This window comes from Liolophura sinensis, chromosome 11 (genome assembly GCF_032854445.1).
Source record: "Liolophura sinensis isolate JHLJ2023 chromosome 11, CUHK_Ljap_v2, whole genome shotgun sequence".
NCBI lineage: Eukaryota > Metazoa > Mollusca > Polyplacophora > Chitonida > Chitonidae > Liolophura > Liolophura sinensis.
The window spans coordinates 14,959,598-14,984,596 of record NC_088305.1 but is presented as its reverse complement, the minus strand read 5'-3'; the positions used below and the strand labels follow the sequence as shown (position 1 = coordinate 14,984,596).

Below are 24,999 nucleotides of genomic sequence, written 5' to 3'. Positions count from 1 at the left end.
ATAATGGCAAAGAAACTGTCAAGGTCATTTGCACTTAACATGTTTATTTTTTTGCCCAATAAATTACAAGGACGCATCAAAAGAAATGCATGATATAAATTTAATTTTTCCACACATGTTTTAGGTATCAGTTTCATGCTAGCTGAATATTTTTTGTAGCTTAGGTGAAATATTTGTCTTAGGATGGGTGCACTGTTCTAAAATTGGGAGGGAGGGGGCAGCGGCAGCAGTATCTCAGTACATCAGGCGAGGGTCTAGGGACCCCCTAGGCCCCGAAGGCTCTCACCATTTATATCACTGGAGATGCAATTTATGAGATTTCTGATGAAAAAAATTTTGATAACCTGGGATAAACTGCACGTTGTCCTTATTTATTGAGCATTTTTATTCAAACCACTTAGCCAATGTCATTTGGTATAGAGAAAAACCATTATTTCAAGGGAGGAAGCTCCCCTACTTTAATTTTATGGCTGGGGGGGGGGGGGGGGGGGGGAGATGGGGGGGTCTTCAGCGAAGAAAGCAAAGGAATGTACATTATATTTGTTTTATATTCAACACTTAGCTGATCTGTGTACAAGATTTACATAAAATCATCCAGGACTTTATTTCCAACACTACAGCACTACAGTATCACAGGTGTACAGGCTTATATCACAGGAGTCCTGGCTTATATCACAGGAGTACTGGCTTATATCACAGGAGTACTGGTTTATATCACAGGGGTATGGGCTTACATCAGAGGAGTATTGGCTTATATCACAGGAGTACATGCTTATATCACAGGAGTACTGGCTTATATCACAAGAGTACATACTTATATTACAGCAGTACTGGCTTATATCACAGGAGCACCGGCTTATGTCACAGAAATACGAGCTTATATTACAGGTGTACTGGATTATATCACAGGAGTACTGGCTTGTATAACAGGAGTACTGGCTTATATCAGGAGGATGGGCTTATATCACATGAGTAATGGCTTGTATCACTGGATTATATCACAGGAATATGGGCTTATATCACAGGAGTACATGCTTATATCACAGGAGTACTGGCTTATATCACAGGAGTACATGCTTATATTACAGCAGTACTGGCTTATATCACAGGAGCAGTGGCTTATGTCACAAGAGTACGGGCTTATATTACAGGAGTACTGGATTATATCACAGGAGTACAAGCTTGTATCACAGGAGTACTGGCTTATATCAGGAGTATGTGCTTATATCACAGGAGCACTGTCTTGTATCACTGGATTATATCACAGGAGTACAGGCTTATATCACAGGAGTATGGGCTTATATCACTGGAGTACATGCTTATATCACAGGAGTACTGGCTTATATCACAGGAGTACTGGCTAATATCACAGGAGCACTGGCTTATATCACAGGAGTACTGGCTTATATCAGGAGTATGTGCTTATATCACAGTAGTACTGGCTTGTATCACTGGATTATATCACAGGAGTACAGGCTTATATCATAGGTGTATGGGCTTATATCACTAGAGTACATGATTATATCACAGGAGTACTGGCTTATATCACAGGAGTACTGGCTAATATCACAGGAGCACTGGCTTATATCACAGGAGCACTGGCTTATATCACAGGAGTACTGGTTTATATCGAAGGCTAATCGGAGAAAACCATTTCCCAGCATGATGTATCATAAATAACTTAAGCCATGCTCAAAATAAGCATGCCTCAGTTTAGGTTTAATTTTAAGGAGTTCTATTCAGTGCCTTTGTGTTCATGAATCTTTTTGATCATCAATGTTTCTACAAAGTGATGAGCCGACACATAAGATCTATTTTTTCCTTCTGTTTTACCAATTAATCTCCTCTGATTCTGATAAGGATGAAGAATCATCCTTATGTCCATCATGTCCATCTTGACTAACAAACCCAGGATAACTCTTCAGCCGCTTCATTTACGCCCTGTCCATTAGCAACATTCCCCCTTTTTTTTCTCCTTGTGGACTTCAGATCCTCAGATGTAGCAATAACATCGATAAAAAGTGTTTGTTTCAGTCAAAGACCTTTGCTTCTTCTGATAACTTGGATTTTGGTTTGAAGACAGACGTAATTTTCCACATGTCTGCCATGATTACATTTCATGTATTAAGAGAAGTAAACACTATGCAGAGTTTTACCCATACAGAGTTATCTCCCATAATCAGCCTACAAGTGATTAGGCTTATCAACATGAAACGTGTACGCATACGCAAGGAATGCGCATCTTAATAATTTTGGACGACCTATTTTACAACTTATATGCATATTGGACATTTTTGGAGGTGTACATTACGCCGATACTCCCCTCATCTGTAGCTTTGTATAAAAACATAAGATATGCCTTGAAAAGCGATTTCTTTATTTTTGGCGAAACTTCCTACATTTCCCTTTAAACCCTAATCTTTGTTTTCGACTACCTTTCTATAAATTCGTTAAAGTGATATATATAGGCCTGCCTTAATTGTCACACGATCCCATGATCTTCTGTCCCTCTGCTCTCAAGATACAAAGCATACACACAGCATCATGTCCAGATACTGCAAAAAGCTGTGGATACAAGATGCACACATATACATGTTGTTCACTATTGGCCACAGCTTGTCGTCAGTGGCTTGCTGCTACTGGTCAGGTGTCAATACAATAATCCCAACTGCCAGCCTCAGTGTTTGAACGGATTTGCGGAAAACAGTCAACAACCGTGCCGAGTGTGGCAGTGGGACGTTTGCAAACATGAAGTATAAACACGTGATTAGCGGGGGTCCCGAGAAGCTCCAGCCATTTGCGTCCATTCAGCTGTTTGTCTACGGTATACAGATATCCAGTTTGAAAAGAGAAGAAGAAATGCATTTTTCTCAAATCAGGGTTTGTTCATATGTGCTCAACTGCCAATGTACCCTGCTGCTACCAATTTTTTTGAACCCGTGCAGAAATCTTTACCCTGAGGTTACCTGTACTTGGCTTAAAGAATGTTTGAGAGTCCGGACCAAAACTGGAAAATCTAAAATCTTCTTCTGTGTGATTTAACACAAAATTTTCAGTAATGTATTTACCCTAATTCTTCTACTTTTTAGGACAGATAGCAGTGGTTCTGAAAACAAAGAATTACATTTCTCTCCCAGTTTTTTGGAAAAGTAATGAAATGAATACAGGTATGTCTTTCATTAGATTGACTAATCATGGGAAAACAAAGAAACTAAATATTCCTGCTACAATTACACGTATATTGGCTAAACAGGTGTTTCAGGTGTCCCCAAAATTAGAAGAATTTGGGTGAAAACTGTGCATAAAATTAAGTGTAATGCTTTCAAACAAATATGATTGAGTCTTTGGTGCTTTCACTTCATTAAAAGCTTCACAGAAATTCTTCTCTGAAGGAAATCTATGCTGACCAAAATATAAGAATTTAATTATACTATACCATAAATGCATGGTGTAGCTAATTGGTCGGTTTCTTACCAAATATGACAGCTTTGTCCAACGTACATGTATCATGCTCAGATTTTGGTTTATACAAACACCTACAGGGCACTGGACTTCCGCAGCTGAGACCTGAGTTTGAATCCTGATGTGACCCATGTAATGAAATCCTTCAACCATTACACTGGTGCCGTGACCTAAACAGGTTCCAAGAAGCGTGGGACTGGGCGTGTGGACTTGTGTGTGTCTTGGGAGAGGGGAACGGATTTAAGTGGGGAGGAGTGTAACAGGAGCAGCTTTCCAGTGCTCATACTAGCAGTAGCATAGTGGGAATTTCCCTTTAGCTCAGTTGGTAGAGCACTTGACTTCAGCTGCTGGGACCCGAGTTTGAATCCTGGTGTGACCCAGGTAGTGAAATCCTTCAGCTATTACATATATATTATTTACATAAAGATGAAATATCAGGATTTTTTTTCACCAAGCTAAATGTGTACAACTTTTCTGAGTACATTTTGGTATTCCACACCCAGAAAACCATGGCCACAAAAAAGAAACACTTTGTTTAACGTTGTTCCAATCTGTGTTAGCTCAGTGAATGTACATTGTAATTTTTCTATGTCATCATGCAACATGTCAAGTCTGTAGAGGTCTAAATTTAAACAAACACTGCTTGATCAAACTGTTAAAGTATACTTAATAAATAGAATATTAGATTTTATAATGAAGTGTGAATCAACTTCCACCTCTCAAAAGAACACTATGATATTCAATCTGGCCTCAGGACATGTGCAATATTCTCTGTATCGGAATTTACTTAGGCCCAATATAAATCATTGAAATTTTCACTGAAAATTTTCAATACTGTACTGATAAATTTGAAAGGCAATTATAATTTAACACAAATTCACAAAATAATATTCTATGTGCCGTTCTGTGTGTTTGCATTTAGATTTAACATTTCCTTTACGTCTGTTCCTGAGAATAAAAGCGTTCAACTCATATTGGTTTATGTATATACTTGCGACAACAACATCACCATGTTATCAGTACCAGCACTACCGTTATCAACTTCTTCGGGAGCAAGATGACATACTTCAAAAGATGCAAACTGAAAAACGACAGAAATAAAAGTTACACAAAGACATACTGAACTCACCAATCTCTGCGCTACAACCGTCACACTCCCGTACTGTGTTTCTGAGCTGTTTTAAAACTCGACTAGCCTTCAAATTCAACCGCCTCACCGGAGTGCTCCCATATGTCAGCTTCTCAGTTACCAATGAGGGAGTCACCAAACTCCCATCAGTGACGGAGCAACAAGCGGCCATTCTCCCATCTCTGCTGTACCTCCATGAGCTAGCTCATTCACACGTATGCTGGAAAGCTGAGCTCAGTCAAGTTGTGTTATTACACAGATGGGGACAAACAGACAGTCGGACGAACATACAGACAGATATATTTGAAGGACACGCACATGACAATGCTTCTTATCCCAATGGGGTTCCAAGGGTATTAAAAATTACAAATCTGTGAGAAAAAAGAAAAGTAGAAGAAAAAAAAATAAATAAAAAATAAAGCGAATGGATGAAAGCAAAGAATATTGATCTTGGCTTAATGTACAATTTTAAAAAATTGAAGTAAAGCAAAGAAATCACCAGAAAGCTAAAAGTTTTACCTCTGATGTCTTTGAAAGACTGGAACATAAGCATACACGAGAATATGTTTTCAGGCAAAAGTATGCAGTAATCGAGAGGTGTGATCAGTGACCTAAATACTATACCTTAGATATATTAATAAATACTGTAGCTTTTTTCAATTTAAGTGACACTTTTTATTTCATTCTGAATGATTCATCTTGTATAAGGCCACTTAAGAGGTTTTTTTTGTGAAGTATGTGTGATTTTTCATCGTAAAAAATGAAATGTTGGCATCAAAAATATGTAGGCCTAAACCAAAAATATATGTGCTTCTGCATTTTTGCAGGCCAAACTTTAGGTGAAATATAGTACATTAATTATTATAATACAAACAACGTACTTATTGGCCTTTTAAACCCTAACTTTAAACAAATTATCTGGGTAGGTGAAATTAATGATAAAAGCATTTAATAAATGCATGCAGTATAGTTTTGGTTTTGAGCTTGCACTGTGAGTTGCAGCCTTGATACATGTGCATTGTTATGGTTTTACTCACTGCCCCTTAAACAGCCAACCTATATTTTTGCCACATGCGACTAGAAAATCAAGAAAATCAAGCAATTGCCTGAATTGTGTGTGAAAAGAAGGGAAATATAATGTTAGACTACAGGGATTATCCTCATCACGAACGTCAGTGCATATCTTGCTTATTGTGGGGAGTTTGGTGACGGCGTTCTCCTCTTCTGTTTACATCCGTATCGTGGAGAGCTCATCGCTGTTCAAAAGTCATACGATGGCTTCGTCCAATCCGAAGGTAAAACTAACTGTACTTTAGCATGTAGAATTTCACAGACGACGAAGGCTTACTTCACAAATAATAACAATAATGAACGTAGTGTGTGTCATGTTATTGAGACATCACACCTTCTCCTGAAAAACTCTGGTGAATGTTTTGTAACGAAAACTGGAACCCGAATAAGCTGATACACATAATTCTGGAAACAGAAGTTGCGGAAGGTTTGATGTAGAATAACTGTCAGTGTCTTCAATGTTTGTGTACTAAAACCCCTGTCAGATTACTGTACTGTATTGCTGGAGTTAAATTTTGTTCCTTCTGGCAGTGTCACTTGTTGGCAACAGTTACGCACAATGATTCACTGATGGCGCAGTTCTTATGACAGCTAGAGCTTTTCAGAGAATCTCTCTCGTCTAGAAATCACTTTGAAGAGCAAATCCTGATGCACAATATTACATCATTCTTCAGTTCTTCAGGACCTGATTTGACTGTACTCCCTCAACTTTTTTTGCATATAAAAAGAGCAACTTTCTGTGTAACTTACGCACCTGCTTAATTTTGGTGGTTTCCTCCCACAGTAATTCTGGCCACCATCATATAAGTGAAATGTTCTTGAGTATGGAGTAAAACACCAGTCAGAAAAGTAACTGTTTTTAGAGACAAAACTACATGTGGCCAATCCAGGACGTATGACAAAAGAAGTTATGTTAAGAGTCAACATAGAATAATGCTTTCCGAACATGCTGGGATAAAAATCTTGCAAATGTGTGTTGAAGGTTGAAGGATTTCATTATGTGGGTCACACCAGGTCTCAGCATCTAAAGTCCAAGACTCTACCAACTGAGCTTAAGGGAAATTCCCACTAGCTGCTGCTAGTATAAGCACTAGAAAGCTGCTCCTGTTACACTCATCCCCACTTAAACCCTTCCCCTCTCCCAAGACTCTCAGCAGCCTAAGTCCAGCGCTGTGCTGACTGAGCTAAAGGGAAATTTCCACTAAATGCTGTTGGTATAAGCACTGGAAAGCTGCTCCCATTACACAAACATGCAAGTAGGTGGAGGAATTACAGTAAGTTTTGGTATGTCTGGCTGCAGCTGCATGATATGCTGCAGATCAATGATGGTAGCCATTTTTCGGTTTCGACTTTCAGTTAAGAGGCTTGCCAGGCAGGTACTTGGTAGAAAATATTTTACTGTCTAGGGGCACTCTTTTCTCCATTTAACTTACTGCAGCTGTATATTATGATCAATGATTCTTCAGTGTGATATATGACGGCCCCAATAGCACAGTGGTAGATCCAGGATCAAACCTGGGTCAAGACTTAAAGAGAGGAAGTTTTAACTTCCTCACTGGTTTAAGTTGAGCGCTCTAGTTTTCTCCACCCATAACACTTACCCCTACCTCCATTGTTGAACTGAAAAATTCTTGAGTATGTTTATGCTGTTCAACAACATCTACCAAACCAGTTTAATCTGGATTTAAAGGGGAAGAACACTTAAAAACATGACACTGTAGGCTGAAAAGAGCACAGTTTTTTCTATCTGGCGGTGCCTGCTGCATAATTTTGCGATTTTTCCTCGCCACACACATAAAGCCTGAATACGGCAAAGCTGGCATAAATCGCTGAGTCCATCACGTCCTCCATCTTAAACACTATGTAGTTTATGCTCGGGGTGTTTTGTCTCTCAGCCAATGCGAGTCCTTAGAACTGCCAGCTTGTTCGCGTAAACTCGGAACGTACATCCAACATTCTGGTTTCCTGATCGTCAAGCAGAAACAAGTTGTACTGTTCCCTACCTTCTGAGAACAAGAGTTCTACCAAAAATGTAAGAAATGCACTTCGTCGGTTTCCAATGGCAATTCTCCTCCTAACACTGAAGACTTCAGGACTAGTTCTTAGGCAAAATGGAGTCGCCTACGGCGGATGTTGGCGCAGACTTTAGTTTTAATTTATCAACTTGAGGTACATGTTCTTTATGGCATGCACCTGCGAGGAATTACATACTCTTTTCAATTTTATTTGATTGATATTTAAATTTTCTTCTCCTGTAAGTGTCCGACATCCATGCAAGACTACTTGTCCTCCACCAGTATGGGGTGCATATCTGTACGCCCCTTTTGGGAAAGGTCGTCAGTTATTGATTTATGTGGGGCACTCCCGTTTTCTCCACCTGTAACACTTACCACCAGTGTTTAAGCGAAAAATCTTTGATTGTGGTGTTAAACAACAATTCAATGAGTAAATAAATAAACAGAACCAGTTTAAGCTGTATTCAAGTGTCTGACTTCATTTCCTAAAATGTCACTGAACTCTAGCAAAAGCTTATTGGTCAAGCTGAATGAGACAGCCAGCTGAACCAAGACACTCTCTAAAAATGTGGTCGAAGACTAGAGTGAATGAGTGAGTGCTTGGGGTTTAAATTTGCACTTAATAATTTTTCAGTCATTTGACGATGAAGGAATCCTTACAGTGCATGTAATGTGCCTCCTTGTTGCAGGACAGATTTCCACCGCTTTTTTATCTAGTGCTGCTTCATTGAGACACCTTGCCGCAGGCAAGTAAGCCGCCCCATCATATTGATACATGTCAAACAGGCGTTACACTATCCCTTTTATGCTGAACGCCAAGCAAGGATGTTAAAATTTCCTCTTCTAAAGGGACCCAGCATTGATCTTGGATCTACCTCTCCCGAAGCGGACGTTCTAACAACTGTGCTATCGGGGCCGGTGCTCAAAGACAAGAAATGTATTTTATGCTTCTCCTTTTGCAGAACTGGTATGAAACTTATGATGATGAGAAAGGCTACCACATGTTTATGAAGACACATTTACCATACATATCAGTTGTACTTACAAAAATGGATAACGTAGCTACATGTACTGTTTCAGAGCATCGATGACTTGATTGTGTGTCTGATGTCCATGGGGTTTGAGCTGGGAGACTGTCAAGATGCTGTCAGTGCAGGAAAGCTCTCAGTAGAAGCTGCTTTAGAATGGTAAGTAAGACTCTGTGCTATTGTTGTAAGAAAACTAAATACAGTGACAACACATATGATCCAGCTTAACTGTATGTTTTGATGAGTAGCCATGAAACGATGTTACAAAGTTGTCTCCCCTGAGTTTATGCTGTTGTCCAGAGAGCATGGAAGTTTGTCTTGAATTTATTTACTTTTGTTTAGACATGCTTTTTGCTTTACATGAGGTAAGCATAGCCAGAAAGGAATTTTAATTACAAAGCCATGATTATTCAACAGGTTTGTATCATAAGGGTAGTGGGCTGTGCAAGAGTTTGCCAAGATGCCTTTGTGTCTCTAGGACACCATGAGATTCTGGTTCAAACCCACTGTTGGACAGGTGACAATAAGTTGTGAGCAATGCACATGTAGCTGATTGTGAAGTGTGAGGTTTCATGAAGAGCCACTTTTCTTCCAACAATATTTTACTTGTACATGTATGTATCTGTATGTTACATATGATTTACTTCGGTTTCCGTAACCCATAAACCTGACTCTTTGACTAAGTATGGCATTTAACAGCAATCAAATAAATGAATTATATTTCATGTTACAAGTCAGTAGAGCACTAGATTCAGATTTGAGATAGCTCGGAATCAATTATTATGATAACTATGTGGATCTGTCTGACAAAAATAGAGGTATTACAGTAAGCCTTGTGGGAAACTCGCCTTTCATATGTTACACTTTATTTACGATTTAACACAACCGTTATTATTTATGTTCGTTTCATATAGGATACTGCAGGGAAAGCCAGGAAAAGTGGCCACACAGCCTACAGCAAGCTTAAAGCTTCAGAAGGTATGATTTTGTAGGAGAGATTGACAGTTGTGCATCAGTTGTCTCCCCTGCTGGACTGAAGGCTTCCCCCGTAATGTAAACCCATTACTGGCCTGATCGTTTTATAATTGTGTGTTTTTTTTTGTTTTTTTTTTATTTAAAAAGCCCTAAAGTGAAAAAGGTAAACATAATCTCTGAACGGTTCACTTTGCGATAACAAGACTCAGTTGTGTTAAAGAGTCCCAAAGATTTTTGGCATAAAATATGTGAGTGCAAATCTGATTGAATATTTGTTGCATGTATTATTCTAGAATAGCCCCAAAAAATTACCTTTCACAAAATATCACCCTCATCTGTTCAAATCAGTAATAAAGTTCCTGAAATTTATAAAGCATTGTAAACTTTTCAGACTTTCTAGTCACAAAAAATACTATGTCAAGGGCAGGTGTAAATCTGATATTCACTAAAAGACAAGGCAATAATTTGAAACGTTCTGGGTAAATGCAGAAAATTTTTTTTGACAAGCGAATATGAATTTGTGCCAAAAATCAGTGGCATAGCCTTTTTAAGCATAGTTGTCTCTGCACATATAGATGGACAAATGTTGAGATTCTCCGCTTTATGAATTTTAGTAGTTAGCTGGAGAGGCATCAGAAGGCGAAACATGTGACCAGATATATAGAGAATATTTTACAGTGAAGGTTGAATACCATAAGATATTTTTTTCCAAGCGAGAGGTGAGAATGACCCAAGAGATACGAACTGTCAAGTAGGTTATAATTTCTAACTTTTACTCAAAAAATATTTATGTCATTCAACCTTCACTGTGCAATATTCTATTTATTGTTTATACTTTGGCGGTGTCATGATTGTGTATTTGAACAAGATTAAGAACTGTTTTTAGCTGTGCACCTTCACAGGCTTTTGTATATAGCGTGACGTCGCACAAGACCTCTTGTATGACATCGTGTCTTGTTGTGTGAGGTAGGAATGTTAAAGTTGATTGAACTTGTATTATGATGTCATTCTGCTGAGCTTGGATTTGAACGTCATAAAACAAAATGTTTCTTTTTTGATGTCATGGTGTCTGAAACTGAGATATCAAAATGTAATAATAAAAGTGATATCTAAATGAGTGAAACATCACTTTTATCAGTTAAGAAAATTGTGACATTTCACCTTTATATAAATAAAAAATATTTTTACCCATTATTAAGTAACTGTTGATTATAATCTATGGTTACGGATGCTGATCACCAGTTAGATTCTGGTCTGGAATCTTGTTGGTCAGGTATGACAGACAAGCTGATCATTTAACACCACCTGTCATTGATCAGTGGGGTTGTCTTCAGTCAGTATTTATTTATTTATTTGTTTGGTGTTTTACGCCGTACTCAAGAATATTTCACTTATAAGACAGCGATCAGCATTATGGTGGGTGGAAGCCGGGCACAGCCCAGGGGAAACCCACGACCATCTGCAGGTTGCTGAGAGACCTTCCCACTTACAGCCGGAGAGGAATTTTCAATCAGTAAGGTTGTGATAGTCACACATGCACCTGATTTACCTGGGCCGTTAAAACGAAATAGTAACTGAGGTAAATTGACAAGAGACCGGATTTCACCTGTTACAAGTGACCATTTGCCCTCTATCACACTGTCGTCACTGCTCTGGTTTTTACTCTTTATGCCAGCTGTACTCTTTAATACTGTAGGTGAAATACTATTAGGTTATTGTAAAGTGTTTTGTACATTATAGAGTAGTATGGTGTGAATCCGTGTTGTGTTGAAAATCCGTAATTGGCGAGATGCCACAAAACATGTGTCAGTAACCTATTTATTGTATAACTCAACCTGTCCAAGGACTTTCTCCCCCCATGCAAATAACGGCCGAGGATACGCATAGATTTAGCTGGCCTGGAATGAAGGAATTTCTTCGATCTCCCTATTCTGGTCGGGTAATGCAGTTTGTACCCAGCACTTAAAGATCGTTTTTGATATTCGCAATAGTCTTTTGCAGAATTTGGAAATCAGTAAATAGTGAAATTTATTCTTCAGTCAACATTTTAACCTAGGAAGTGTTTGCAGAAACGCTACAAGCAAATGATTGATACACACTGCAGCGCCCTCAGATGTTTCAACATATAAAGTTATCTCCCTTAATTGCTGCCGCACAATGTCCAAAATAATATCGCTCCAAGCACAGGCCAGTTACATGGTACAATTTGGCTGATTTCATTGTACTACACTGTACACTTACAGCCATATAATACTGTGTAGTACAGATTTAAACTCAGTCAAGACACAGACAGAGTTACAATATGCTGTTCCTTTTTGCAAGGTGAAACTGTTGTGAAATGACCGAAAATAATGTTAAAGTGAACCTATAATCAGCCACTAAAGCTGAATTGATTATTAAAGCAGTATTCCAGAAATGTTCTAAAAATATTTTTAAAAATCTACCTCTCTTATCAACAAATAAATAGCAAGTGATCGTCAGTACCTAGACACTCATTTGGTGACGCCATTTTGTCATGTTAGAGCTATCTAGACTGATGTCACAAGACCTAGCAGCTGTCCCATACCATCAGTATTAAACAATATGCCAATGAGAAAATATAAACAGAAACGCCTAATAGGCAAACAAATATTGTCAGTTCAGTCCCACTTTCAAAGGGCCAATGTTTCTTTTAGCTTGGCATTTGGTCTGGGCAATCTTTGCAGGCACAAGTGTTGTGTTTTAGCAGTCCTGTTCGTGCTCGTCCTGCATGGGTGTAAGCATTCGGCCTAGCTGGCTGTACCGACATCAGGGAATTTACTGGACCTTCTGATTAATAAGAGACTCTTTCATGCAGATTTCGGGAAGATATTTTCGAAATAAATCTGACATTGCTAAGGAAAAAACGTTCCCCTGGCAAGTTGCTGCAGTCTCCTGTCCAAAATGTATGTGATATGGGCAGCCATTCTCAGTTCCCGGTTTATAAATATGTGGTATAAAATGCATCAGTGTAACATTTAACTAACTGCAAAATGCGATTTATTGCATCGATATTTGTTTATCAACTATAAGAAACCTCACTGACAATTGAGAGCTAATAGGTTTTTATTTTGCCGCGACAGCCGATTTTCATGTGAGTCCTTCAGCACTAGTGATAGGCATCTGCAACATGGCTACTCGGAGTGAATTGTCCGTCAGTGTCATATCCCCAATTTTGAACTTCATCTTCTGGGCTTTCAAAACTTCACAGAATTTTGTGCATATTTTCCTGTGATAACTGTGTCCTATATCCTTTTTTCTATGTATATATATAGTGGCAGTCTTTTTGTTCACTTTAAGTGATGGTAAAACATGAGCAAACTGTCATTTTTTAAAATAATTTGCAACTAGTCATATTCTTGTCTTTTGTTCATAGAACCCTGGCAACCTTACTCCATCCTCCAACCCATTTGTAAATCCAGTGGCTCCCAGTGATTCGTCCTCAGGGTCACATGATAACTTATCCCAGTCACATGACCGGGGATCAGAGTCATGTGACAGTGCAGCTGGGTCACATGACAAAACGCCAGCCAATCAGGAGAGTGAAATGGAAAGTGAGACGAAGATAGTGAGTCGCCTGAGCCTGAGTGAAGACCAGAGGAAAATAAAAGAACAGTTTTTGGAAAAACAGAGAGAAGCAGCTAAAAAACTGGCAAAAGATCAAAAAGCTCAGGATAAAAGGGTTTGTTATTAGTTGTTATTTGTTAAAGTTTGTTTAGGGGTGGCATTCGTAATTCCATTGGTTGTGTTTGTATATTTTATTCCTTTTGTCTGGATTATGCACAACATTACCAGAACCTCAGTGGATTGTTAATCAAGAAATAATGATAGGGTTTTTTTTCCTTGCCGTTGTTAATTTTGATACAGTAAATGCAGAAGAGAAGAAATTTTAGAATGATACACTGCAGGCCCAAGGGTGATTATGGTGACACGAGTCCTGCCTTGTGTATGTTCCCATGCATGTACCTCTCATTTCATGCACATTGATGTTCACCATTGTACACGGATGTAGTAGGAAAAGCCGAAGCGTAATAGAAATAATGTTCCAGATAGTGTGGCAGTCTTTCCATTTTATTTCAATGTTTGGAAAATTCGTGCGTACATGTGCAAAGAAATGGACAGGTCAAACTCTGAAACTAACAGTTTTGTTTTTTTGTCTTTCTCAGGCAAGAGCTGAAGCATTGAAGCGAATTGCAGAGGACCGAGAAAAGAAGAAAGCTCTACAGGGTGCGCACCTTGACGCCCCGAGTCCTCCCAAACAGAGCAGTAGAAGCCCTCCCGTTACAGCTCCAACCAAGCCATCACAAGAGGGAGACAAATGTGTCATTCAGGTTTGTGGTCATAGATAGGTGTGGTCAGAGTCCGTCCAGTTCTCCCCTGGACTTCACTGCTGATAGTCGGCCTTGAAATCCCTGTGAAATCTGGAGCTGAGACAGACCATCGTCATTCTCATCCTTCCTTGATTGGAAAGAAAGGAGATAGGCGAAGAACTTGGTGGACCGATGAAGTATCACAGATAGCACATCTGTGGGCACACACGGTCTGGGGTGGGCACAGATGTGGGACCAAGGAGGGGCGATGAAAATTTGACCCTTATGGGTAAAACATGAGAATCACGAAGATATTTGTTTTGAAGCCCACATGGAAATGTTGTCACATATTTTCCTATGTGGGGTCCACAGATGGTCAAACACACATCCATATCTCTTATAATGCCCTAATTAGTGTTACAGGTGGCCTAATTAGTGTTAGCGCAGTGTCATGGCCCAGAAGTCACCAATGCAGTTGCTGTGAGTTCAAGTGCAGCCCATGCTGGCTTCCACTTTGGTCGTACATGGAAAGGTCTGTCAGCAACCTGCGAATGGTCGTGGGTTTCTCCCAGGCTGTGCCCCGTTTTCTCCCACCATAATGCTGGCCGCCGTCATATAAGTGAAATATTCTTGAGTACGGCGTAAAACACCAATCAAATTAATAAATAAATAAATACCAGCCTGTACTTGTATTTGGTTAGCACACCAGCATGGCACAAAGACCTAGGAGCCTCTCATCAATGCGGTTGCTGTGAGTGTAAGTCCAGCTCATGTTAGCTCTCCTCTGGCCGTTTGTGGGAAGGTCTGCCAGAAACCTGTGGATGGTCCTGGACTATTTTCAAGTATAACGTGAAACGCTAATCAAATATAAATAAATAACTATCAGTTGTCAGAGATGAACTTAATAATGCTGACGAGAGACTGGAATAGTGAACTCCTATTTTACACATCTATGAAAAATGTTTTCCTGTACTTTTCTCCGTCACAGGTTCGCTTACCGGATGGGCGTGCTGTAAAAGAGACTTTTTCCCCAAATGATAAACTAAAGGCTGTATGGGACTTCGTGGCCACTAAACATAGAAACATGTCCAGCATGTGCCTTATCCAGGTATGGGAAACATAGAAACATGTCCAGCATGGGCCTTATCCAAGTATGCGAAACATAGAAACATGCCCAGCATGAGGCTTATCCAGGTATGGAAAACACAGAAACATGTCCAGCATGTGCCTTATCCAGGTATGGGAAACATAGAAACATGTCCAGGCTGTGTCTTATCCAGGTATCGGAAACATAGAACCATGTCCAGCATGTGCCTTATCCAGGTATGAGAAACAAAAACATGTCTAGCATGAGGTTTATCCAGGTATGAGAAACATAGAAATATGTCCAGCATGAGGCTTATCCAGGTATGGGAAACATAGAAACATGTCCAGCATGTGCCTTATCCAGGTGTGGGAAACATAGAAACATGTCCAGCATGAGGCATGTCCAGGTATGGGAACCATAGAAACCTAGAAACATGTCCAGCATGAGGCTTATCCGGGTATGGGAAACATAGAAACATGTCCAGCATGAGGCTTATCCGGGTATGGGAAACAGAGAAACATGTCCAGCATGTGCCTTATCTAGTTATGGGAAACATAGAAACATGTCCATCAAGAGGCTTATCCAGGTATGGGAAACATAAAAACATGTCCAGCATGTGCCTTATCCAAGTATGAGAAACATAAAGACATGTCCAGCATGAGGCTTATCCAGGTATGGGAAACATAGAAACATGTCCAGCATGAGGCTTATCCAGGTATGGGAAACATAGAAACATGTCCAACATGTGCCTTATCCAGGTGTGGGAAACATAGAAACATGTACAGCATGAGGCATATCCAGGTATGAGAAACATAGAAACCTAGAAACAAGTCCAGCATGAGGCTTATCCAGGTATGGGAAACATAGAAACATGTCCAGCATGAGGCTTATCCAGGTGTGGGAAACATAGAAACATGTCCAGCATGAGGCTTATCCAGGTATGGGAAACATAGAAACATGTCCAGGCTGTGCCTTATCCAGGTATGGGAAACATAGAAATATGTCCAGCATGAGGCTTATCCGGGTATGAGAAACATAGAAACCTAGAAACATGTCCAGCATGAGGCTTATCCAGGTATGGGAAACATAGAAACATGTCCAGCATGAGGCTTATCCGGGTATGGGAAACATAGAAACATGTCCAGCATGAGGCTTATCCAGGTATGGAAAAAGTAGAAACATGTCCAGCATGAGGCTTATCTAGGTGTGGGAAACATAGAAACATGTCAAGCGAAGTGTCACTATTTTCAGCCTCTCTAAGCCATTGATTTGTGTTTATGTTCTCTTCCCAGCCATTCCCAAGGTATGAGTTCAGTGTGTCAGACATACAGAAGTCGCTATCTGAGCTGCGTCTGATACCCTCTGGATCCCTTGTCCTGAAGAAGACAGAACAGCCCCAAGCTGTAGCAGGTACCTGTTCAAGTTTGTACAGGATTTTCTGTAGTAACCTTCTGTTTCCTCTACCCCACAAAACACCTGCCGCCATTATGTGAGTGAAAACTTCTTGAGCATGGCATTAAAAAATATTCAGAAAAGAAAGCAAAGGCCATAAAACAATGAAACATCCTTGGTGGCCATATTGGCTTTTGCAGGTTTGAATCAAGCTCCAGATAGATCAGCTATATATTTATCATTGACACCTGGCCAGGTAAGGAAGTGGTCTCCCCAGGGCTATTTGAAATGATGTGGGTCAAATGTTGCCTTGGGAGGCCTCTGTGGCCAAGAGACCCACAGCCAAGAGCCGCCCACCAATGAGGTATCTGTGAGCTCATGTTGGCTTCCTCTATGGTCGTAAGTAGAAATGTGTTCAGCAACCTGTAGATGGTTGTTGGTTTCCTTTACACAAAGGAGGCCAGTATTATGGTTGGAGGAAAGAGGACAGAGCCCAGGGACAACTCACGACCATCTCAACGACACGAGAGGAAGCTCGCATGGACTAGACGTGAACTCACAGTGATTGCTTTGGTGAGAGGCTTTCGGGTCATTGTAGGTTTATGTATGTTTTCATAAAGTAGCATATGTGTTTCTCTGATCCAGCCAGTGTAGGAGAGCCCACAGGATCTGACGCAGATGAGGATGAGTTTCCGCTGGGGGGAGGTGCAGGCAATCAGCATGACTGGGGGCAAGGTCATATGTTAAGTGCTGAAGAGGACAGTGAGTGAAACACAATATGCTGTAGTTACAATATTGACGGCATTTGATTTTTTTTTTTTTTTTTGATTGGTGTTTTACGCCGTACTCAAGAATATTTCACTTATACGACGGCGGCCAGCATTATGGTGGGTGGAAACCGGGCAGAGCCCGGCGGAAACCCACGACCATCCGCAGGTTGCTGGCAGACCTTCCCACGTACGGCCGGAGAGGAAGCCAGCATGAGCTGGTCTTGAACTCACAGCGACCGCATTGGTGAGAGGCTTCTGGGTCACTACGCTGCGCTAGCGCGCTAACCGACTGAGCCACGGAGGCCGCGACGGCATTTGATGTAATAGAAAGCATTATTAGGTTAAAAAAAGACAGTGAGGTGGGGGAATGAAAGATGCAAAGCATGAAATAGGAAAGATCAAAACAACACATGTAAAACACAACGGTAGTGGCAAGAAGAAACAAATATGCAAAGTATAATACGTGTATAAATCAGATATTGGTGAAATATGGAAGTAAACAGATAGTATGCATATTTAGCAAGTGTAGTGGAGAAATTATAACTAAGGATGTGATATATACATGTATCAAGTATAGTGGAGAAATTATAACTAAGGATTTGATATATAGCAAGTATAGTGGAGAAATTATAACTAAGGATGTGATATATATAGCAAGTGTAGTGGAGAAATTATAACTAAGGATGTGATATTTACCTGTATCAAGTATAGTGGAGAAATTATAACTAAGGATGTGATATATAGCAAGGGTAGTGGAAAAATTATAACTAAGGATGTGACATATAGCAAGTATAGTGGAGAAATTATAACTAAGGATGTGATATATAGCAAGTATAGTGGAGAAATTATAACTAAGGATGTGATATATACATGTATCAAGTATAGTGGTGAAGTTATAACTAAAGATATGATATATAACAAGTATGGTGGAGAAATTATAACTAAGGATGTGATATATAGCAAGTATGGTGGAGAAATTATAACTAAGGATGTGATATATAGCAAGTATAGTGGAGAAATTATAACTAAGGATGTGATATATAGCAAGTGTAGTGGAGAAATTATAACTAAGGATGTGATATATAGCAAGTATAGTGGAGAAATTATAACTAAGGATGTGATATTTACATGTATCAAGTATAGTGGAGAAATTATAACTAAGGATGTGATATATAGCAAGTATAGTGGAGAAATTATAACTAAGGATGTGATATTTACATGTATCAAGTATAGTGGAGAAATTATAACTAAGGATGTGATATTTACCTGTATCAAGTATAGTGGAGAAATTATAACTAAGGATGTGATATATAGCAAGGGTAGTGGAAAAATTATAACTAAGGATGTGACATATAGCAAGTATAGTGGAGAAATTATAACTAAGGATGTGATATATAGCAAGTATAGTGGAGAAATTATAACTAAGGATGTGATATATACATGTATCAAGTATAGTGGTGAAGTTATAACTAAAGATATGATATATAACAAGTATGGTGGAGAAATTATAACTAAGGATGTGATATATAGCAAGTATGGTGGAGAAATTATAACTAAGGATGTGATATATAGCAAGTATAGTGGAGAAATTATAACTAAGGATGTGATATATAGCAAGTGTAGTGGAGAAATTATAACTAAGGATGTGATATATAGCAAGTATAGTGGAGAAATTATAACTAAGGATGTGATATTTACATGTATCAAGTATAGTGGAGAAATTATAACTAAGGATGTGATATATAGCAAGTATAGTGGAGAAATTATAACTAAGGATGTGATATTTACATGTATCAAGTATAGTGGAGAAATTATAACTAAGGATGTGATATATAGCAAGTATAGTGGAGAAATTATAACTAAGGATGTGATATATAGCAAGTGTAGTGGAGAAATTATAACTAAGGATGTGATATTTACATGTATCAAGTATAGTGGAGAAATTATAACTAAGGATGTGATATTTACATGTATCAAGTATAGTGGAGAAATTATATCTAAAGTTGTGTTAAAACACAAAATACAGGAGTTAAATTCCTATATCCAGTGACCAATGAGGTTTTGTGTTCAAAGCATGAGAGAACTTAAAGGCCAAGAGAACACTGTTGTGAAGTATTTGTCAGATCAAAGACCATTCAACACTCTCCACAAAAATAGCCGATTCATTGTTTAGAATATTTGTCTACCCAGTAAAATTTGTTTGAAACTTTGAATTTTACGCTGGTCTTTCTTGACAGTATCGGGACCAGTGACGTCACATCAGGTTTTTGTCAGCTAGTGAACAAAGACTGCAACATTTCTTCTTTAAAAATGTATATACATATGCATTTATGAGCACATTTGCCAAGTAGGCCTTGAAACCAGTTATTTCAAGCAAAAAATATGGATGTGATGTCACTGATACCAGATGGTTCACAGACCACCGAATAATCTGATCCCCAAAAAATAAATCGAAGTATTTTCTTGGACAGTTTTTAATGGTGTTTCGTCTGACATATACTTCATTTTAGTGGGTTTTTTTTTTTTCAGATGCAGCACTCCCTGGTGAAGTGAATGCACATGTAGACGCAGCTGAACACGGCAGTGCAGGCGCAGGCGTGGATTTCGCCGGTGCTTTTGACCCGGACGTTAACCCAAACATCAACCCAATTTTGGCCGGAATGCAGTTGCCAGGGATGCCGGGAATGATGGGTAATATGCCATTATGAACATGATCAAACGATACGACCCATTTCGAATCAAACAAATATACTGTGAAAAGTTGATGTCTAACATTATTTGATATAGATGGGTACTTACAGTATATATAAGGTGTGTACCTCCCAGCCTTCTCACATTTGAATTATGAACACAGATCACAGTAAGGTACTCTAACTCTTCAAGGGGCCTTGGTGACTCTCGTATGGGTGTTTGGGCTGTCTAAGAATTATTTTAAACCACTTGTTTTTCACCAGTATGATGTGCATATATCTGTTTCATATGTATGGAAGGAAGTTCATCAGTAACTACTTGCCTACAATGGTTTCCTCCAGGCACTCTGGTGTTCTCCAGCCACTCTGATTTACTCCAGCCACTCTGGTTTCCTCCAGGCACTCTAGTTTCCTCCACCCTTAAAATTGACCACCATGATGCAAGTAAAGAATTCATAAAGATGGCACTAACCAGCAATCAGATTTATGTTTGTAATGGAATCAAATTTATAAGTGAGACCTTTACCACCTGAAGTAATTTGGAGCAAAGATGTAGAGGTCTGTTGTTGATCCAGCTTTAGCGAGGATGTTGTTGTTGTTGGCCCATGTTAAGCACACCATTATGGTTACAGGCACCTCTCACTGATTTGACCTCTGTCTGTCTGTTACAGGAGGGATAGGGGGAGGAGGAGGGGGAGGGTTTGGGGCTGGAGGGGGCCACCAGTGGGGAGAGGGGATGCAGCTTGCCAGGGAAGACGCACATGCAGAGTTCACACACCACAGCCAGTCGGCTTCTGAGAGGGCAGGTCAGTATGTCAAAGTCTGATACCATTTATCCTCAGTACAGCCTTGATCCTCCATGCGGCCTTGATCCTCAGTACAGCCTTGATCCTTCGTGCAGCCTTGACCCTGTGGTTTCACTAAGTATTTTAGCATATTAATATGCCGTCGTGAGGAGTATCAAGTGGATAGCAATGACACATGCAGACATAGAACTCTTACAACAACATAGCAGTATAACTCGACAATATAACAGTTATTTTCATAAATTTAATACAGGTGTAAAAATAAATGAAATAATTTTGTAAATTTCCTGAAGTGGCTTTTCCATTTATAAATAATGAGCATCTGCAGTGCAGCAGGTTGTGTGTCTCACAAAACTCTAAAGATAAATGCACTATGCATGTTAGCAAGCTGCACACAATCAAAATCTCTGCTTCTTAATATACATGCATGCAATGCAAGGGCTACACCTTCAGCTGGAGCATTGTAGGACAGCTAAGGTCCCTTGGTTCCGTCTTTCTCTTATCATTGTAGATCATAGCTATAGCACTGTTAACGCATTCCTAACCCCTCTATTGTTCAGCTGAAGCTGCTAGACAACGATTTGCGCATCCTGCTGAAACACCCCTTAATGAGCAGCCCTCCACAGCGAGCACAGCTGTGCTGATGCATGATGTACCCTCCCTGGCACACCTGTGCATCTGTCATGTGACTTCACGGATATGTGACCCCCGGACCCCCATCCTGAGTCTGGGAGGGGTCCCTGAGGAAGTGACACAGAAAATCCTTAGTCATCTCATGAAGGAAAAGCTGCTCCGATTCAAGACATTACAGATATTTGTGTCCAGGTGCGTGTTTACAAACTCTACCTGGAAAAAAAAATATACCTATGAATTTAATAACTGAAAACAAAAAATAATGTCCAATGCAATTTAATATTTTTATTCCAGTATATTCTAAAGGTTGAATTTTCATGACACTTATTCCACACGTTGAATGTGACACTTGGGATTGTCTAAAATCATTTCCCAAATATCAGATGTGACATTTACATGTTCACCAAAGCTGAGTTAAACAGCCAGTCATGTTTTATTTATTTATTTATTTATTTATTTCATTGGTGTTTAAGACCATACTCAAGAAAATTGTACTTGTATGATAGGGTCAGTATTATGGGTGGAGGAAACAGGAGGTCCCGATACAAAACCTGTGACCTTTGGCAAGTCGCTGCTTGATGAACCTTCCACATGTGACATGGGCAAATGGTCTTCATTGAACGTTAGACTGAGCCACAGAATTGTCATTGACCACTTATTGTCACCAAGGCCCCAATGAGCAGTGAGCGCAGGGCCATCTAAAAATTCCTGTTATTACCTGTATCTTTAACCACTAGACGCCGCAACCTCTGGATGGTTGTTGGTTTCCCAACAACCTCTGGATGGTCGTGGGTTTCCCAGCAAACTCTGGATGGTCGTGTGTTTCCCAGCAACCTCTGGATGGTCGTGGGTTTCCCAGCAAACTCTGGATGATCGTGGGTTTCCCAGCAACCTCTGGATGGTCGTGGGTTTCCCAGCAACCTCTGGATAGTCGTGGGTTTCCCAGCAACCTCTGGATGGACGTGGGTTTCCCAGCAAACTCTGGATGGTCAGGGGTTTCCCAGTAAACTCTGGATGGTGGTGGGTTTCCCACGAGGCCCGCGCGGTTCTCTCCCACCATCAAGCTGGCCACAGCCATTGAAGTGAAAACACCAATCAAATAAATCAATAAATAAATTAACCACTAGACCCATGGCTCACAGCCTCAGTTATGTTCTGTATTCCCATGTTTGTGTTTCAGTCACCTAAGGAGGTTGATACTGGACTGTTATTGCTACACAACTAATGAACTGTTAAATGCTGTCAGGTAGGATAAAACAATTGTACATCTAAAGTTTACATTTTTTATTATAAATTAATATTATAACCATTTAAAGAATTCCGAGTGAAATTTTTACAGCTGTACATTTGGACTTCCAATCTTCAGGTGTCTTCAGAGATCTATATATTCTGGTATACAGTTAACACCAGTAAAAATTATGTGTTACAGTTCCCGCCTGAGGTTGAGGTGATCATCCAGTCGACGCCGTCTTTTGTCACAGACCGAGGTGACAAAAGAGGGCCAAGACTGGGTGATCATCTAGCTTGTACACCAAAACCAAAGGCCACCGACTTCCACAGTAGTTTCGTTGTTTGGCAATTCGTTTCATGAAATCATCCCTAAGTCGGATGAATTTTTCTAAGTATTAAGATTCACCTTAATTAATACTTATGCAACACACATGTACTGGCTTGTAAAACTATGTTTGTCACAAATATATTGGCAATATTGATGTGGTCTTATATGAAGCTCTTAAGATGTTATCCATTACACATGGTGCCGTGACAAACTAAAATGATTTTTCTGAACACCGCAGTTTTTCTGAACAGATACCATAGGCCAAAAAAAAAAATCCCCAACAATGTACTTTGTGCCGTTTTAAATAAATAATATTGTGCAGACACGTGAAACAATTCATATAGAAGCTTTAATAGATATTTCCTGATTATTGCAGATAACAAATTTGCTTGAAAAAATAAACCCAGTAGCTCATAAAATTTAATCCGCTATACTGAAAATGGAAACATATTTATCTTTAGTTGTTTTAAATGATTGGGACAAATGACGTTACATGCCCAACACGGTGTTGTCGTTGTTAAGTGTCAGTACAGAGCAAAGATGGTACGATGATATGATGATGGCCTTACCTGACTTCCATGGACGGGTGTAATGGGACCAGTTTTCTTGTGCTTATACTAGCAGTAGCAAACGAGGAATACCCAATAGCTCTGATGATAGAGAGCTGGACTAAACACAGAGAGATCCAATTTTAAATCCCGACGAGTGAAGCAGCCAATTTTAACATGGAATCTGCGTAATTAATAGGTCACTTGAACACCCAGTACACATCACTTGAACACCTGGTACACGTCACCTGAACACCTGGTACACGTCACTTGAACACCCAGTACACATCACTTGAACACCTGGTACACGTCACCTGAACACCTGGTACACGTCACCTGAACACCTGGTACATGTCACTTGAACACCTGGTACACGTCACCTGAACACCTGGTACATGTCACTTGAACACCCGGTACACGTCACCTGAACACCTGGTACACATCACTTGAACACCTGGTACACGTCACCTGAACACCTGGTACATGTCACTTCAACACCTGGTATATGTCACTTGAACACCCGGTACATGTCACTTGAACACTTGAGATCCGCTAGCTAACCAGTGGGTACATAGGATGAATGGCCGGCAGCAAACAATGGAACTATTGTGTGAATGTAGTTACAGCTACCTGTTTAACAGGAAATGAATCCTGTGTGAAAGTGTTTTGAGATGTTATTCAGAACAAAAAAAATGTTAAAAATGTTCTGCTCTTTTTGTTTCATTGGCTGATTTGCTTTGTTTTGGGTTTTTTTTTTACTAGGTACCACACAAATTTAGTCCACTTAAGTTTGAGGGATTGCCCATTAATAACAGATTCTGGTTTACAACACATATCAGGTAAGATGGCATTCCTGATGAAAATGTTGCTAAAATGATGGATCATCATTGAGAATGACTTAAATGAGTTTATTTGTTACATTTTGCTTCTGTGCTATTCATGCAGTTTTATGCATATGTATCATGAATGTGAAGATTTTGCACCTTGTGCCCAAGAAATTGCAGTTTTAGGAACAATTTGTTCCTAAAACATTCATACAAAGTATTATCCATAGGAGAATACCAAATTCCTGGAGAAAATACAACGGGTTTAGAAGTTCCACGTTGTCCAGCATGCCAAAGTGTACACATAAGATCAGAGTTACATCGTTAGTTTACACAGCATTATCCAGTCTCATAATCATGTAATAATATTTAGAATTAAACTGAATCAAGTGACGTTTCACCAAATAAATGTTAATCTTGACTGTCTGGTAGGGCTCTCCCTTGCAGGAAACTCAACAATGGGATTGCTGTGAGTTCAAATCCAGCTTATGCTGGCTGCCTCTCCAGTCTTACATGGGAAGGTCTGTCAGTCTTCGTAGAAGTGAAAGGTTTTTGAGTATGGTGGAAAACTTAAATAAATAAATAAATAGGTGCGATTAGAATGTTTGGACATGAGTGACATGCCCCAGTTTGATGTATCACTTGATTAGATTTAATTTTTCCACATGGTTTTGGTGGCAGGA

The 24,999-nt window shown here is 39.6% G+C and overlaps 1 protein-coding gene across 1 annotated transcript in view; it reads left to right on the top strand.

The window, feature by feature from the left end:
* The first annotated feature begins 5,863 nt into the window (after positions 1-5,863).
* LOC135478110 (uncharacterized) overlaps positions 5,864-24,999 on the top strand; it is a 49,109-nt gene continuing 29,973 nt past the window's right edge. Inside the window, exons 1-13 of the mRNA XM_064758380.1 lie at positions 5,864-5,886; positions 8,758-8,864; positions 9,620-9,683; positions 13,075-13,380; positions 13,865-14,029; positions 14,997-15,116; positions 16,388-16,505; positions 17,133-17,249; positions 19,787-19,948; positions 20,619-20,753; positions 21,314-21,578; positions 22,567-22,632; positions 24,255-24,331. Coding sequence (XP_064614450.1) covers positions 5,866-5,886; positions 8,758-8,864; positions 9,620-9,683; positions 13,075-13,380; positions 13,865-14,029; positions 14,997-15,116; positions 16,388-16,505; positions 17,133-17,249; positions 19,787-19,948; positions 20,619-20,753; positions 21,314-21,578; positions 22,567-22,632; positions 24,255-24,331 — 1,723 coding nt within the window. The 5' untranslated portion in view covers positions 5,864-5,865. The remainder of the gene's footprint in view (positions 5,887-8,757; positions 8,865-9,619; positions 9,684-13,074; positions 13,381-13,864; positions 14,030-14,996; positions 15,117-16,387; positions 16,506-17,132; positions 17,250-19,786; positions 19,949-20,618; positions 20,754-21,313; positions 21,579-22,566; positions 22,633-24,254; positions 24,332-24,999) is intronic.